The sequence below is a fragment of the Gorilla gorilla genome, chromosome 13 (genome assembly GCF_029281585.2).
Source record: "Gorilla gorilla gorilla isolate KB3781 chromosome 13, NHGRI_mGorGor1-v2.1_pri, whole genome shotgun sequence".
Classification (NCBI taxonomy): domain Eukaryota; kingdom Metazoa; phylum Chordata; class Mammalia; order Primates; family Hominidae; genus Gorilla; species Gorilla gorilla.
The window spans coordinates 30911595-30928233 of record NC_073237.2 but is presented as its reverse complement, the minus strand read 5'-3'; the positions used below and the strand labels follow the sequence as shown (position 1 = coordinate 30928233).

The 16639-nt window shown below is 40.2% G+C and overlaps 1 protein-coding gene across 11 annotated transcripts in view; it reads left to right on the top strand.

Annotated features, from left to right (window-relative positions):
- Positions 1-16639, top strand: part of APTX (aprataxin) — a 59908-nt gene that overhangs the window by 28476 nt on the left and 14793 nt on the right. For 9 of the 11 annotated variants that reach the window (XM_031014536.3, XM_031014539.3, XM_055351728.2 and 6 more), the window contains 2 exons: positions 2537-2640; positions 3468-4504. The exons of 1 other annotated variant lie outside the window; for it this stretch is intronic. In XM_031014536.3, the coding sequence (XP_030870396.2) occupies positions 2537-2640; positions 3468-3622 (259 nt within the window). In that variant the 3' untranslated portion in view covers positions 3623-4504. Of the gene's footprint in view, positions 1-2536; positions 2641-3467; positions 4505-10325; positions 10424-16639 lie in introns of those variants that run through there. One more of the 11 variants, XR_010130175.1, reaches the window with a different exon arrangement.

The following is a 16639-nucleotide window of genomic DNA, read 5'->3' as shown; positions in this document are numbered from 1 at the left end:
AACGTGCAGTAGAAATTCTCTGTTAATACATAAATGGAAATTACATTTTTTTTCATATTGGCATGTGTCTACAAATATTAAAGGACAAGAAAAGGTAATATAATTTTAGGTTTAACAAATATGGTGTATATTCAAATAATACTTGACCAGCTTATCTAAATTGTACATAATATTTGGACTAGCATATGAATTTGATTTTAATTATTATGTTCACAAGCCTGGGATAATTAGATATTATTTTGCATCTGTGACTGTAATCATTTCTTGTAATTTCTTGTGCAGGTGTATTGTACTTAATAGATTTTACTTTTGGAAATATGACTGTTGAAATTAGCTTAGCTTTGTTTATTTACTGTTTGTAGAGTATTTTCGTTTTGGAGAAGAACACTGTTTTAGTTTAGGACGCTTTTCAAGAGTGAAAGCTTCTGATGATTTTTTTTCCCTCATAGGAAGAAATACTGGAAAGAAAATGTTAGTATAATGCAGTTATTGTAACAGCTTATGACTTGATTTTGATTTGGAAACCTATACTGACCAGATATTAAGCTTAAGGATTGTATAAATCATTAAAGCTGTGGTATTTTCATATGGAGGTTGATAGATAATTTTTTTGTCTTGAGTCTTATTTGGTGACTTTCTATTCATGTAATTCATCATGTGTGAGTGAGGTTGTTGAACAAACTGAACACATGGGCTACAGCAAGTAGTTTTTATTTTTTTTTATTATACTCAAGTTCTAGGGTCCATGTGCACAACATGCAGGTTTGATACATAGGTATACATGTGCCATGTTGGTTTGCTGCGCCCATCAACTCATCATTTACATTAGGTATTTCTCCTAATGCTGTCCCTCTCTGAGCCCCCCACCCTCCTGACAGGCCCCGGTATGTGATGTTCCCCGCCCTGTGTCCAAGTGATCTCATTGTTTAGTTCCCAACTATGAGTGAGAACATGCAGTGTTTGGTTTTCTGTCCTTGTGATAGTTTATAGCAAGTAGTTTTACAGTACAGATCTTTCCATTACATTTTATTGTTTAAACAAAACAAAATTTGTTTTTCTGTTAGGAATAAGAAAAAAATGGTTTTTACATAGGTTCTTACGGTACGCTTGGAGTACACTTACAGGCCACTGCTGCAGTCTACATTTTATTGTGCTGAATCTGCATTCTATCAGATACCCATGGAAAGACCTCAGTATATGCTTTGCACTCTGCTTTGCTCCCCTTTTCCAATTTCCTATTGCAAATCATTTTGATGTAATACAGAAAAAACAGCATTTAAATGTCTACATGAAGAGTTGACCCGCTAGTGTCAGCCGACCTCTACTTTGTCAGTTCATAGTTAAATCTTTTATCATTTCAAAAATAAAGTGCATTTTCTTTTTCTTTTTCTTCCTTTTTTTGGCGATGGAGTCTAACTTTGTCACCCAGGTTGGAGTGCAGTAGCATGATCTCAGCTCACTGCAACCTCCACCTCCTAGGTTCAAGTGATTCTCCTGCCTCAGCCTCCCAAGTAGCTGGGATTACAGGCACCTGCCACCACGCCCAGTTAGTTTTTTGTATTTTTAGTAGTTTCACCATGTTGGGCAGGCTGTTCTTGAACTCCTGACCTCAAGTGATCCACCTGCCTTGGCCTCCCAAAGTGCTGGGATTACAGGCGTGAGCCACTGCACCTGGTTGCATTTTCAAAATAATGAATTTAAGAATAATAAAATTAAAATAGGCCCACTTTTAAATTGTGGTCCATTTTATAATTTAAGTTTTTGTTGTTAACAAAAAAAAAGAGTATAAATCAGATAGTAGCACTCTTCGGCTGAAAATCCTTCATTGGCTTCCCAGTAGATTCAGAATAGAATGCAAACCCTTTGTCGCCTTTAAGAGGCTTTATGACCTGGCTCCTGCCTCGTTTCTGCTGTTTGGCTCCAACAATTCAGGCCATACATTTGGGCCATATTACCTTCTTTCTCTTTCTTGGTTGCACTGAGCTTTTCCTCATGTCAGGGCCCCTGCTCTTGGCCTCCTCACTTTCTGAGACACTCTTCCCACAGACCTAGCTTGCCTGGGTGCTGTCTCAGTTCAAATCACTTCCTGGGAGATGCTTTCCCCTGAACACTGTTAACTAAAGAGGGCAGCTTCTACCCCTGGGCACTCTATCCCATTTTCCTTGTTTATTTTTTCTTGGCAATGTTAATTCTTTAAGTTTTTTTTGTTTGTTTGTTTGTTTGCTTATTTATTATTTGTCTTTCCTCATTAGCATACAATTTCTATAAGGGCAGAGGCTTTTCCCATTTTGTTTCTTGCTAAAGTCTCAGTGCCTGGAACAGTGTTTGGCCATAGTACATACTTATTGAGCATTAAATATTCTTAAGTAAATGAATGAATCAATTGAATTAAATGGACACACTATCAATTCAATAGTATGAATATTCAAAGAGTATTCAATAGTATGAATATACAATGTACTCATACTCTTTGTCATTTTGATTAAGCCATAGTTGTTAAAGAGTTTAATGCTCAGTTTTTTTTTCTTTCAACTAGCCATGTACATCTTCATGTGATCAGCCAGGATTTTGATTCTCCTTGCCTTAAAAACAAAAAACATTGGAATTCTTTCAATACAGAATACTTCCTAGAATCACAAGGTAAACAGTGTTCCTTGGTTTTCACATTTGTTTCATTTTCTGAGCTGTTCTTATGTTTGATTTGGTTGTTTCCCTGAATAACAATCTGACCTCAAAAACCTACGTACAGCTTTGTGTTCCCTGTAAAGCGAGCCCTGTGAAAAGAAACTGGATTATCTGGATTGTAGTATTATTGCCACTTTGCTGTGAGTTGTCTTCTTGGGGGACCTAGAAAGCTATTATGTCAGGGTCAGTGTTTTATTGTGACAAAAGGGGACTTAAAGGCTGCCGGGAGAATTAGTGGAGTTCATGGATAAGAAAGCTGTGGACAATTCTTTGTCTCTTCTGCCATCAGTTGGGTGGGAGCTTCGGGGCTGCCTCCTGTCAGGAGTGGTGAATTAGCAGGGGGAAGCCTGTGTATATGTAGAAGAAAGCATTTTCTGGTGTGTAATGCTTTCTTACACACCAGGAAAGCATTTCCTGGTGTGTAAGAGCTTAAGCATTGCTGGGGTGTTCACAGTGGCAGCTGGCATTTACCAAGGGCCAACCAGAGGTAAAGCACTCTGATGAGCTCTTGACAGAGTAACATGGATTGCCTAGAGTGTGTCCTGAAGGAGTGTATTATTTCAAAGGTGGGTTGCTCATATTTATAATCAAAGGTGGGTTGCTCATATTTATAATCTGATTAAGCTCATTTTGCCTGAGGGAAGTCTAAACTAAGCTTACAGAGCTGTAGAATACCTGGCCTGGCATACTGATTGGAGTCACGTTTTTGATTTTTTTTTTTTTGGTATCTCATATTGGTTTTCCAGAGTAGCTGGGATTTGACTTTTCTTCCTTGCCTGCAGCTGTGATCGAGATGGTACAAGAGGCTGGTAGAGTGACTGTCCGAGGTGGGATGCCTGAGCTCTTGAAGCTGCCCCTTCGTTGTCATGAGTGCCAGCAGCTGCTGCCTTCCATTCCTCAGCTGAAAGAACATCTTAGGAAGCACTGGACACAGTGATTCTGCAGAGCCTGAGCTGCTGCTGTGGTGTGGCCCACTGGAGCAAACTGCTGGCACCTATTCTGGGTTGCTTGTGAACTTCTACTCATTTCCTAAATTAAAACATGCAGCTTTTTCACAAATTTATTCTATTATTGAGTGGCCACAATGTAGAGTGGCTCAAAGTACTTCAGGATTAGGAATTTGGGTTTGTCATAGATGTATTCTCTGGTGAGGGTGGCTGGGATATACCTGACCCACCATCTTCAGAAGGACCCATGTCAGGTCTGACCATTGGGAGCAAAGCCATGTTCACACTGACCTAATGCAGAGTATGGAAGCAGTGGGCTGCTTATACATTTCTGTTTCTTAGATTTATCCTCCGCCTCTGTAGGCGTGGACAACCTTTAATCAGAGCATCTAGAGTGGCCTCTTGTTTATCCTGAAGATACTGATGGGTCTTGTTTTCTGTTAGTCTGTTTTGTAATATTCTTTTCCCTTCCTTCATGGGGAGGCTTAGGTTGTCCAGTCCTTCCGTGCCCTTCTATCCCAGATTACCTAAATGTTCACTTCTCAGGAATTCTGTCTCATCAGTTCTTCACAGTGAGAAAAGAGGCTAGATGATGGTGTCGGGGGTTGGAGTTTTCTTCTAATAGCAAGGGTTCCTGGCTGTGAGGAAACAGACACATGTTCGTCATGATTGAGCTGTGAAGTCTTCTTGGACCTGTTGTCTGAAAATAAAGTTAATTTGTTTGAGGTATCTCTCTTAAGTAGGTGGAGACTATTGAAGTTCAGCTGACAATCACAGCATAGGTTCCGATGCATGAAAAGGTGGTTGGTGAATGAAAAAGTTGTGTAGAGCCACTACTTTCTTTTTCCCTGAGAATAAATTTGGATAAAACAGTTGTATTCAGTTGTTTTTTGGGATAATATTAGAACTAAAGGTGATGGGAAAACTAAAAAGTTGTTTTTGATGAAATTGTGGATATCTTTGGGGATGTGACTTTTCACTCAAGTTGTGAGAAAAAAGGAAACACCCTTAACAAAAGCTTCTTCTGGAGAGAAAAAGCCACAGTCCGTAGAGTCATTTGACCTCAATGTCTTTCACAAACAAACAAGATGCCACAGTGGTTACTTAGTGAACATAGGTATAGTAATAATTATATAATTAATGATCATAGCAGCTCACATTTGTCTGACTCCTGTGTGTCCTGCATTATGCTAAACACTGTACTCAAGTGATCTCATTGAATTCTCACTGTACATAACTCCATGAGGTTACGTGCTATTGTTATGCCCCTTTAATGGATGAGCATCTAATATTCTATAATGGTTCCTGGGCACTATCCAAAGTTGGTATTGATTCTGATGCATCAACTCATTATTTTTCTTATCAATTGAACAGTATAAATGCAAGACTAACAGCAGAAGCCATAGAACCCAGGGGCCTTGGACCTGTGCTGATCAAAAGCTTTCCGTGGCATTTCATTGATTTCCCTGAGATCAGCCAGTTCCTTTAGCCCTTTTTGTCCATCTCTCATTCCCAACATCTTTCATCTCTTTTCTCTGCTCCTTCTGCACTCCAGGATTGTAATCCTTACGTCATTAGTCCATCCATCCATAGTTCTATCTGGCTTGATGCTGGACCTTTGGGCCTGCTTGATTGTCTGCTTCGTCTCCTGAGGTGGTTGTCTACATACACTGTGGCTCCTGGAGGTTCTTCCCCAACCCAGTTGCAGAGGGCATGTGGCTTCATAGCCTTTTATTTGCTGTCATCAGGTACCAGGCACAGAAACTCTTGAAAATTGTCTGGGCACGGTGGCTCACGCCTGTAATCTCAGCACTTTGGGAGGCTGAGGCGGGCAGATCACAATGTCAGGAGATCGAGACCATCCTGGCTAACACAGTGAAACACTGTCTCTACTAAAAATACAAAAAAAAAAATTAGCCGGGCATGGTGGTGGGCGCCTGTAGTCCCAGCTACTTGAGAGGCTGAGGCAGGAGAATGGTGTGAACCCAGGAGGCGGAGCTTGCAGTGAGCTGAGATTGTGCCACTGCACTCCAGCCTGGGTGACAGAGTGAGACCCCATCTCAAAAAAAAAAAAAAAAAAAAATCATGGGCATGTTAGTTAAGAACAGGCTCTGGATTCACACCTGGGTCCCAGTCCTGGCTCTGCTACTCACAGCTGAGGGATCTTGGGCAAGTTACTTATTTTCTCTGAACTTTGGAATTCACATATGTAAATGGGCATAACAGAGTTGAGTTATAAGGATTAAATAATCTATGCAAAGGGTTTAGCATAGTATCTTGCATAGAGAAAGACTCAATAAATGGTAACTGGAAGCCTCTGCTTTTATCTCAGTGGAGGCTGGGAAAGAGGAATTCACCTGATCCATGCCTCTCTCTGCATCCGAAGCCTTACTGCCCCTGGAAACTTTCTAAATATGTACTCCATGGACTCCTTAGATCAGAATTACTGGTTTCCCTTTAAAAAAATGTAAGCACTTGGGCTTTACCAAATAATTACTGAATCACAATCGCGAGGGCCTAAGAATCTTCATTTTAAACCATTCAGGATGAACTTGATTTTATTGATGTTTGAGAACCACAATATAAATGAACCTTTGGCTTCAAAGCACCTTGCATTTCTGAAGCTTATGGATTTGGCTGTTCCCTGCCAGGACACAAATAGCATTTTCTGGTTAGCTGCCTGGGCCTGTCATAGGTCTGCCTTCCCTCTGCTGTGTCAGGGTTATTTCAGAGTCTGGGGAGACCTCCGGCATTAGCTGAAGGGGAGTCCCTTGTTACAGGGATCAGCCCTTCCTTTCTTCAGGAGTTTGGCAGAGCTCCTTTGGCCCCAGGCTTTTAGGAGCCATGTCTGGAGATGACTTCCCCTCAGTTGCTCCCGTTCCCTCTTCATGCCCAGAGATCAGTCCAGTGGCTTGGTCTGGGACCTGTAATGAACACTGCCAGCCTTAGGCTCAGAGCGTAAGTATTTTTCCTTCTCTTGGCCTGTCTCTGAGATACCCAGGTACAAATGGTCCTTGTAGGGACTAGATCATACTTGAGATGGTCGTTAAGGATGTCTTTAGATTCAGGGATATTTTCTAGAGCCTGGCATCTGATAGTCACACAGACTGGACATGGCTGGATATCAGAGAGTCAGGACTCATCTGTCAGTGTTGGCCTAAATGCTTCCCTCTGCTTCCAACAACTCCAACTTGGAGGGAGACTTTCGCAGGGCTCTGAAGATTCTACCATAGACTAATTTTTAAAAATGTGATGAAAGCCGTGAAACCTCTTCAGCATAATGAATATTTACACATTTTGTATATGTTATCAGGGAATTTATGGAGCCACTGAAGTGCTTCCATAGGGTCTGTGGACCCCAGTTTAAGAATCTCAAGAGAAAAGGGTCATCACCATGCATCTGGGATATACAGGAGGGGTCTCAGGTCACTGTGGAGGACTGGCGCCCACCACCATGCCTGGCTAATTTTTGTATTTTTAATAGAGATGAGGTTTCACCATGTTGGCCAAGCTGGTCTCAAACTCCTGAGCTCAAGTGATCTTCCCTCGGCCTCTCAAAGTGCTGGGATTACAGGCGTGAGCCACTGCACCAGGCTTTTTCTTTTTTTAAAAAATATTTTACCAACCAAGAAGAGGCATTGTAGTTCTGGCAGCCACAAGTTGAAAGCTGACACAACCCACTGCCCCCACCCCCAACTTGTACTGTTTGACATTTATTGGAGGAAAAAAACTATCATTTATTCACATTGAAGAATTAGTTACTGGCCAAAGACCTTTTGTAGAATCTTCTCCAGAAACTGTGGGAGGTCCTCCTAGAATGCTAGTTGGAGTTGCCAGGGTCCAGAGGCACCTCCATGTCGTGGGTCACCAGACCACCAGCCTTTGTGGCTCTTTCCCCAGCTGCATTCTGGAGGTAGGAAGCTGGGCCCAGGGCAGAGGAGGGGGCATCTGGGGATGTCTGAAGAGTCAGTTGAGCAGCTGAATCACAAGCATTCTCTAGGTTACAAATACATTGCTCAGAGACTAGGACTGCTTTCGAGAACCCACAAAGTGGAAGATGTTCATGACAAAGCAAGAGGGTCAATAGGTCAAATACTAAAATGTGTTCCCTCCAGCTGGCCAGGCATTAGGAAAGAGACCCAAGATGTGGGAGGGAGGCCCCAATAGGTATCTGAATCCCGCACATCCCCGCAGTAGCTCAAAGCCTCTGTGTCCCCTTTATGTGAATGAGAAAAGGCACGCCCTGCAAGCAGAAGCTTTTAGCTCACACTCACTTGAGACTGAGGGCCACATAGGGTGCAACCGTACAATCTTACGGTGTGGGGTCCCTGTTTCTCATGAGGTTCTCTAGGAAAGGTAGTTTTTTTGGTTCTCCGTCATGTACCCAACGAAATTAAAATATGGAACAAAACAGCCTTGCAATAAAATTTCGTTGAGTGAATGACACCTGTGTCAATACACTTGGAATGGATGTAGAAAAGAAAACTTTTTCTGTTACATCTGAATTTGATTGGCAAGCGTGTTGTCCAGTGAGTCTGCATCTTTGCCCTTAGAAACAGTTATTTTATTTTGAAAAAAAAAAAAAAAATCCCTTCTTTTCACAGGTGTTGATCTTTAATTTTTTTTATTTAAACATTTTTTCTTGCCTTCTTCATTTTTCCTTCATATGACTTTGGAAACATTCTGATAAACACCTTACTGCCATTGTTTATGGGAAAAAAGTATATCTTACAGGTTAGAATTAGTGGAACATAAGCATGTTAATATTTTTCCACAGAATTTTCCAAATCTTTGCTAACAAAGCAAGTGATTAGGGAAATTGGGGTTTTCCGTGTCTTTTCTGTGGTCTATTTTTGGGGCTTGCCATGTTTGGCCACCAGATGGCAGCATTTGAAAAAATAAATTTTTAATTGTCTTCTACAAGACAAAGCTGTTTTTGAAGCCCCTTTATAAAGTATCTTATGTTTCAGAATCAATACTTCAAAATAAAATATATAAGGGGCTTTTAAAATAAGACTGATGTGTGTTTAACGTATCTCCTAATTAAGATAGAAGTTTGAGGGGAAACCAGTGTGTGGGTCAAAATACAAAACATACACGATTGACTGGGAGGCTATTTGGCTGAGAAGTGAAATAGACTCTAAAGTTGGCTGGAAGCTGGGCGCGATGGCTCACGCCTATAGTCCCGGCACTTTGGGAGGCTGAGGCTGGCGGATCATTTGAGGTCAGGAGTTCGAGAACAGCCTAGCCCCTAGCCAACATGGCAAAACCCTGTCTCCACCAAAAATACAAAAATTAGCCAGGTGTGGTAGCACGCGCCTGTAATCCCAGCTACTTGGCAGGCTGAGGCACGAGAATCGCTTCAACCCAGGAGGCAGAGATTTCTGTGAGCTGAGATCATGCCATTGCACTCCAGCCTGGGTGACAGATCAAGACTCTGTCTCAACAAACAAACCCCCCAAAACATTCTTTCTATTAAAAAAAATAAGTTGGCTAGAGCCAAGGTTGAAGCCTGATTCTGGCACTCATGAAATGGGTCTTGGGGCATGTCAATGCATGGTAGGCATTGAAAATATGCTGGCAAATTTTCTTAATTTGACCCCAAGTTAGTGACTGTTGTTCTCATCACAAGAATACCTGGGAGTAGCACTGGAAGCAGACACTTCTTTTGGGCATATTCTTCAAAAATGGCATCATTTTTACGTTGACAATTGCTAAGTCGCTGGTGGTCAGATATTAGAGGAAGCACTGTCAAAGCAGGACGGTTAATATACAGAGAAGGTAAAGGGCTGTGTCTGCATTTTCCATGGGCCAGCTTCCCCGCAAACCTCCTTTTGATAGAAGAACCTAGCTTCATCGGTCTTGCAGCTCTTCCAAGCCTTCTGTCTTTTAAGCGGCAGAATAAAAGCTCCAATGCCAAATAGTACCAGAATATTAAAATTGAAAAGGACTTTATGTACCAGGGGTCCTGACATTTTGAGGGAGTCATAGATCCAAAATTTGGTGAAGATGATAGCCCCTTTCCCATATGTTTTGCATGTAATTTCAAGGGAAGCACCCCAAAAATCAATAATCCGTGGATTTTCTAGGGCAGGTCTTCTCAGCTGGTGCGTGTGTGTGTGTGTGTGTGTGTGTGTGTGTGTGTGTGTGTGTGTGTGTGTATCCCCTAGATTCTAATTATTTTGAACCAACTGGCAGTCCTTTTTTCCAAACTACACACAGAAAGTCACTCTGCTACCACTGGGCATCTAATCTCTCTGGTGCTTTGGGGCAAAGTTTAATCTCTTGCCTGGAGAATCTATCAGAACTCTTTATTCTAGTAGCCTCTGATGTTCCATTGAGGGATTTGAAACATAGAAGTGACTGTTACAATATCAGCAACCAACTTATGTCCTAATTAAACATCAAGAGTGCTTGCATTCCCAAATTCATGCTGGGAGAGAATATACTAAAACGTTAATTAGCGGTCCTCTCTTGGTGGTAAGAATGTGGATAATTTAAATTGTGTTATATTGTTGTGCACACTTCTAAATTAGTTACAGTGAATACATATTTGGGAGTGTGAAAAAAGCCTCAAATTTTATTTTTAAAAAGTGATAGGTCACAAAGGAATGTAATCAACTTTCAATTATTTATATTAATAGCTGATAAAAAGTGGCTAATTTTTTTTTTTTTTTTTACAAATAATGCCAGTTCCATTCGAGTGTTCTATGGCCCTCCAGAGACAGGCATCCTGCAAGGCCAGATTTCAAGACCAAATTTGCTTGAGTCTGAGAATGACACACGTGAAGGTAATTCATTTGATCTGATGGATCTGATATTCCTAACACTAGATCTAGAAAAAGTGGCTTTTTCTCTGTTCGCCCCTAACCTCAATGTCTGCGAGACACCAACTACATTTTAGTTATTCAAAATTGCTGTCCATAGCAACTTTCTGTTTGTACTTACAAATGCCTTTCACCACCCATTGAGATCCCATGATTTCCCTTGTAAATTATGTTAATATGAAATGTTACAGTAGGTTTCCAAATACTGAACCACCTTGAATTCTGGGGGTGAATCCTCTTGGTTCCCTAGGGCTTCTCTTTCAGTATGGACTTTGACTCTGAAACATTCATGATGGGATGGGTTTGGGGAGTAAGATTTATAGATTGATTTATGTATTTGGCCTGGTCCCCAGATTTTAACAAAAGTATCAGGAAAAGGGGAAGAAAAGATGGAAAATGAGAAGAGTGGTTAGAATTTTGGCTTGTTGGATCAGTTCCCAGAACATCCTTTGTGTTAGAGAAATCAAGTAATGGGAGAAGTGGAAAGAAAACAAAAAAGTTAGTGAAGCTAAACCAATCTACATAGTGAAGACAGAAGGGGGAGAAGGACTGAAAAAGATAGGTGAACATTTGGGGCAGACTTTGAGGTATCTGGGAAGTGGGAGCTTTGGAGTGCTCTGGGAGATTTGGGGAAAAGAAGGGGATTTGAAGAAGGGTTGGTCTCTCTGGGTATAAATGAGTCCCTTTTAATATATTTTTGAGAGATACAAACAAAGATTATATACTTGATTAATTGTTTTTTCTTTTTTTGGTAGAGACAGGGTCTCGCCATGTTGCCCAGGCTGATCTTGAACTCCTGGCCTCAAGGGATCCACCCATCAGCCTTCCAAAGTGTTGGAATTATAGGCATGAGCCACTGCACGTGGCCTTTTTGGCCACATTTTGACTTCTGTTGTTCCTATTCCAATTTCTCATTTCTTGCATTTTGTATTTCTTCTTTTTTTCTTGATAACATTTGCTAGATGTTTGCTTATAAAATGCTATTTTTTAGAAAAGTAGTTCTTTTAACTCTTATTTTTGCCTTTTTTTTTTGCTTTTAAAAAAACTTTTGAGTCAAAGTTCATATACTTTAACATTAAGAATTTTCTTTTGGCTGGGTATGGTGACTTACACCTGTAATCCGAGCACTTTGGGAGGCTGAAGCAGGCAGATTGCTTGGGCCCAGGAGTTCAAGATCAGCCTGGGCAACATGGTGAGACTCCATCTCTAAAAAAAAAAAGTTAAAAAATTAGCTGGGTGTGGTGGCACACATCTGTAATCCCAGCTACTCGGGAGGCTGAGGTGAGGATCGCTTGAGTCTGGGAGGTCAAGGCTGCAGTGAGCCATGGTCATGCTACTGCACTCCAGCTTGGGTGACAAGCTGGAGTCTCTTTTGGGTCTCAAAAAGAAAAAAAAAGAATTTCGTTTTTAGGATGAAATAAAATTTTAAAAATAATGAAAATATTTATGGCTATAAATTGAATGTTGGGTTGAACCTGAGATTTAGAGAGACTGCCTTGGCTGTTGATAAGAAGAAAATACTTACTCTAGTTTCAAGATCTGAACCATCAGGTTTTCTTGTTTCCATCAGAGAAGTCACATGTCAGGATGCTTAAGTGTTTGACCATAGGATAAGGCTTTGTTCCTTGTATATTTCACAATTTTTTTTTCTTTTTTCTTTTTTTGAGATGGGTTCTAACTCCGTCACCTAGGTTGGAGTGCAGTGGCATGATTATAACTCACTGCAGCCTTGAACTCCTGGGTTCAAGTGATCCTCCCACCTTAGCCCACAAATATTGTTTCTTCCTATTTTCTTATACATGAGTAGCCTTCTACCCCCGAGCACAGAAACAGAGGATCTGCCATTAGTCTTTTATACTTCAGCATGATTTTACAGATCACTATTATCTTTTCCAGACAGGAATTTGCATTTCAATTCTTTTTGTGCAACAAAAAGCTTTGTCCTCAGTTGAAGGATTTTTAATTTTAATGAAGTCCAATTTTTACATTTTATCTTTTATAAATTGTGTTTTGGTGTTGTAAAGTCATTGCTAAACTCAAGGTCACCTAGATACCTAGATTTTCTCCTATATTATCTTCTAGGAGTTTTATACTTTTATGTTTTATATTTATGTCTGTGATCCATTATGTTTATGAGTTAATTTTTGTGAAAGGGGTAAGATCATTATTTAGATTCATTTCCATGAATGTCCAGTTGAAGCATTTTTAAGCATTACCAGATGGCGAATATTTTTTTTTTTAGTGAGAAAAGACATTTATTTTTCTTATGTAAAACATATATTGTATATAACAGTAATAATGACATAAGCTGATTTATAAAGAAGGCAAAAATAAACAATATTCAGAATAAAAAGCTGATAGCAGTAGAAATTTAAAAATGGAAAACTTTTTTTTGTGTGTGTGTGTGTGAGACGAAGTCTCGCTCTTGTCCCCCAGGCTGGAGTGTGATGGCACAATCTTGGCTAACTGCAACCTCCGCCTCCCAGGTTCAAGCAATTCTCCTGCCTCAGCCCCCCGAGTAGCTGGGATTACAGGCGCCTGCCACCATGCCCAGCTAATTTTTGTGTGTGTATATATATATATATACACACACACACATATATGTATATACACACACACATGCATATATATACACACACACACATATATATACACATACATACACATATATGTATACATTTATTATACTTTAAGTTCTAGGGTACATGTGCACAATGTGCAGGTTTGTTACATAGGTATACATGAGCCAAGTTGGTTTGCTGCACCCATTAACGTCATTTACATTAGGTATTTCTCCTAATGCTATCCCTCCCCCAGCCCCCTACCCCATGACAGGCCCCAGTGTGTGATGTTCCCCGCCCTGTGTCCAAGTGTTCTCATTGTTCAATTCCCATCCATGAGTGAGAACATGTGGTGTTTGGTTTTCTGTCCTTGTGATAGTTTGCTAAGAATGATGGTTTCCATCTTCATCCATGTCCCTGCAAAGGACATGAACTCATCCTTTTTTATGGCTGCATAGTACTCCATGGTGTATCTGTGCCACATTTTCTTAATCCAGTCTATCATTGATGGACATTTGGGTTGGTTCCAAGTCTTTGCTATTGTGAACAGTCCTGCAATAAACATATGTGTGCATGCGTCTTTATAGTAGCATGATTTATAATCCTTTGGGTATATACCCAGTAATAGGATCACTGGGTCAAATGGTATTTCTAGTTCTAGATCCTTGAGGAATCACCACACTGTCTTCCACAATGGTTGAACTAGTATACACTCCCACCAACAGTGTAAAAGCATTCCTATTTCTCCACATCCTCTCCAGCATCTGTTGTTTCCTGACTTTTTAATGATTGCCATTCTAACTAGTGTGAGATGGTATCTCATTTTGGTTTTGATTTGCATTTCTCTGATGACCAGTGATGATGAGCATTTTTTCATGTGTCTGTTGGCTGCATAAATGTTTTCTTTTGAGAAGTGTCTATTCATATCCTTTGCCCACTTTTTGATGGGGTTGTTTTTTTCTTCAAAATTTGTTTAAGTTCTTTGTAGATTCTGGATATTAGCCCTTTGTCAGATGAGTAGATTGCAAAAATTTTCTCCCATTCTGTAGGTTGCCTGTTCATTCTGATGGTAGTTTCTTTTGCTGTGCAGAAGCTGTTTAGTTTAATTAGATCGCATTTGTCTATTTTGACTTTTGTTGCCATTGCTTTTGGTGTTTTAGTCATGAAGTCCTTGCCCATGCCTATGTCCTGAATGATATTGCCTAGGTTTTCTTCTAGGGTTTTTATGGTTTTTAGGTCTTACATTTAAGTCTTTAATCCATCTTGAATTAATTTTTGTATAAGGTGTAAGGAAGGGATCCAGTTTCAGCTTTCTACATATGGCTAGCCAGTTTTCCCAGCACCATTTATTAAATAGGGAATCCTTTCCCCATTTCTTGTTTTTGTCAGGTTTGTCAAAGATCAGATGGTTGTAGATGTGTGGTGTTATTTCTGAAGCCTCTGTTCTGTTCCATTGGTCTATATCTCTGTTTTGGTAGCAGTACCATGCTGTTTTGGTTACTGTAGCCTTGTAGTATAGTTTGAAGTCAGGTAGCATGATGCCTCCAGCTTTGTTCTCTTTGCTTAGGATTGTCTTGGCAATGCAGGCTCTTTTTTGGTTCCATATGAACTTTAAAGTAGTTTTTCCCAATTCTGTGAAGAAAGTCATTGGTAGCTTGATGGGGATGGCATTGAATCTATAAATGACCTTGGGCAGTATGGCCATTTTCATGATATTGATTCTTCCTATCCATGAGCATGGAATGTTCTTCCATTTGTTTGTGTCTTCCTTTATTTCATTGAGCAGTGGTTTGTAGTTCTCCTTGAAGAGGTCCTTCACATCCCTTGTAAGTGGGATTCCTAGGTATTTTATTCTCTTTGTAGCAGTTGTGAATGGGTGTTCACTCATGATATGGTTCTCTGTTATTGGTGTGTAGGAATGCTTGTGATTTTTGCACATTGATTTTGTATCCTGATACCTTGCTGAAGTTGCTTATCAGCTTAAGGAGATTTTGGGCTGAGATGATGGGGTTTTCTAAATATACAATCATGTCATCTGCAAACAGGGACAATTTGACTTCCTCTTTTCCTAATTGAATACACTTTATTTCTTTCCCTTGGCTGATTGCCCTAGGCAGAACTTCCAAGACTGTGTTAATAGGAGTGGTGAGAGGGGGCATCCCTGTCTTGTGCCAGTTTTCAGAGGGAATGCTTCCAGTTTTTGCCCATTCAGTATGATATTGGCTGTGGGTTTGTCATAAATAGCTCTTGTTATTTTGAGATACATTCCATCAATACCTAGTTTATTGAGAGTTTTTTAGCATGAAGGGCTGTTGAATTTTGTCAAAGGACTTTTCTGCATCTATTGAGATAATCATGTGGTTTTTATCGTTGGTTGTGTTTATGTGATGGATTGTGTTTATTGATTTTCGTATGTTGAACCAGCCTTGCATCCCAGGGATGAAGCCAACTTGATCGTGGTGGATAAGGTTTTTGATGTGCTGCTGCATTCAGTTTGCCAGTATTGAGGATTTTTGCATCAATGTTCATCAGGGATATTGGTCTAAAATTCTCTTTTTTTGTTGTGTCTCTGCCAGGCTTTGGTATCAGGATGATGCTGGCCTCATAAAATGAGTTAGGGAGGATTCCCTCTTTTTCTGCTGATTGGAATAGTTTCAGAAGGAATGGTATCAGCTCCTCTTTGTACCTCTGGTAGAATTTGGTTATGAATCCGTCTGATCCTGGACTTTTTTGGTTGGTAGGCTATTGATTATTGCCTCAATTTCAGAGCCTGTTATTGGTCTATGCAGAGATTCCACATCTTCCTGGTTTAGTCTTGGGAGGGTGTATGTGTCCAGGAATTTATCCATTTCTTCTAGATTTTCTAATTTATTTGCGTAGAGGTGTTTATAGTATTCTCTGATGGTAGTTTGTATTTCTGTGGGATCGGTGGTGATATCCCCTTTATCATTTTCTATTGTGTCTGTTTGATTCTTCTCTCTTTCTTCTTCATTAGTCTTGCTAGTGGTCTATCCATTTTGTTGATCCTTTCAAAAAACCAGCTCCTGGATTCACTGATTTTTTGAAGGGTTTTTTGTGTCTCTATCTCCTTCAGTTCTGCTCTGATCTTAGTTATTTCTTGCCTTCTGCTAGCTTTTGAATTTGTTTGCTCTTGCTTCTCTAGTTCTTTGAATTGTGATGTTAGGGTGTTGATTTTAGATCTTTCCTGCTTTCTCTTGTGGGCATTTAGTGCTATAAATTTCCCTCTACACACTGCTTTAAATGTGTCCCAGAGATTCTGGTACGTTGTGTCTTTGTCCTCATTGGTTTCAATGAACATCTTTGTTTCTGCCTTCATTTCATTATTTGCCCAGTAGTCATTCAGGAGCAGGTTGTTCAGTTTCCATGTAGTCGTGAGGTTTTGAGTGACTTTCTTAATCCTGAGTTCTAATTTTATTGCACTGTGGTCTGAGAGACAGTTTGTTGTGATTTCTGTTCTTTTACCTTTGCTGAGGAGTGCTTTACTTCCAACTATGTGGTCAATTTTGGAATAAGTGTGATGTGGTGCTGAGAAAAATGTATATTCTGTTGATTTGGGGTGGAGAGTTCTGTCTATTACGTCTGCTTGGTGCAGAGCTGA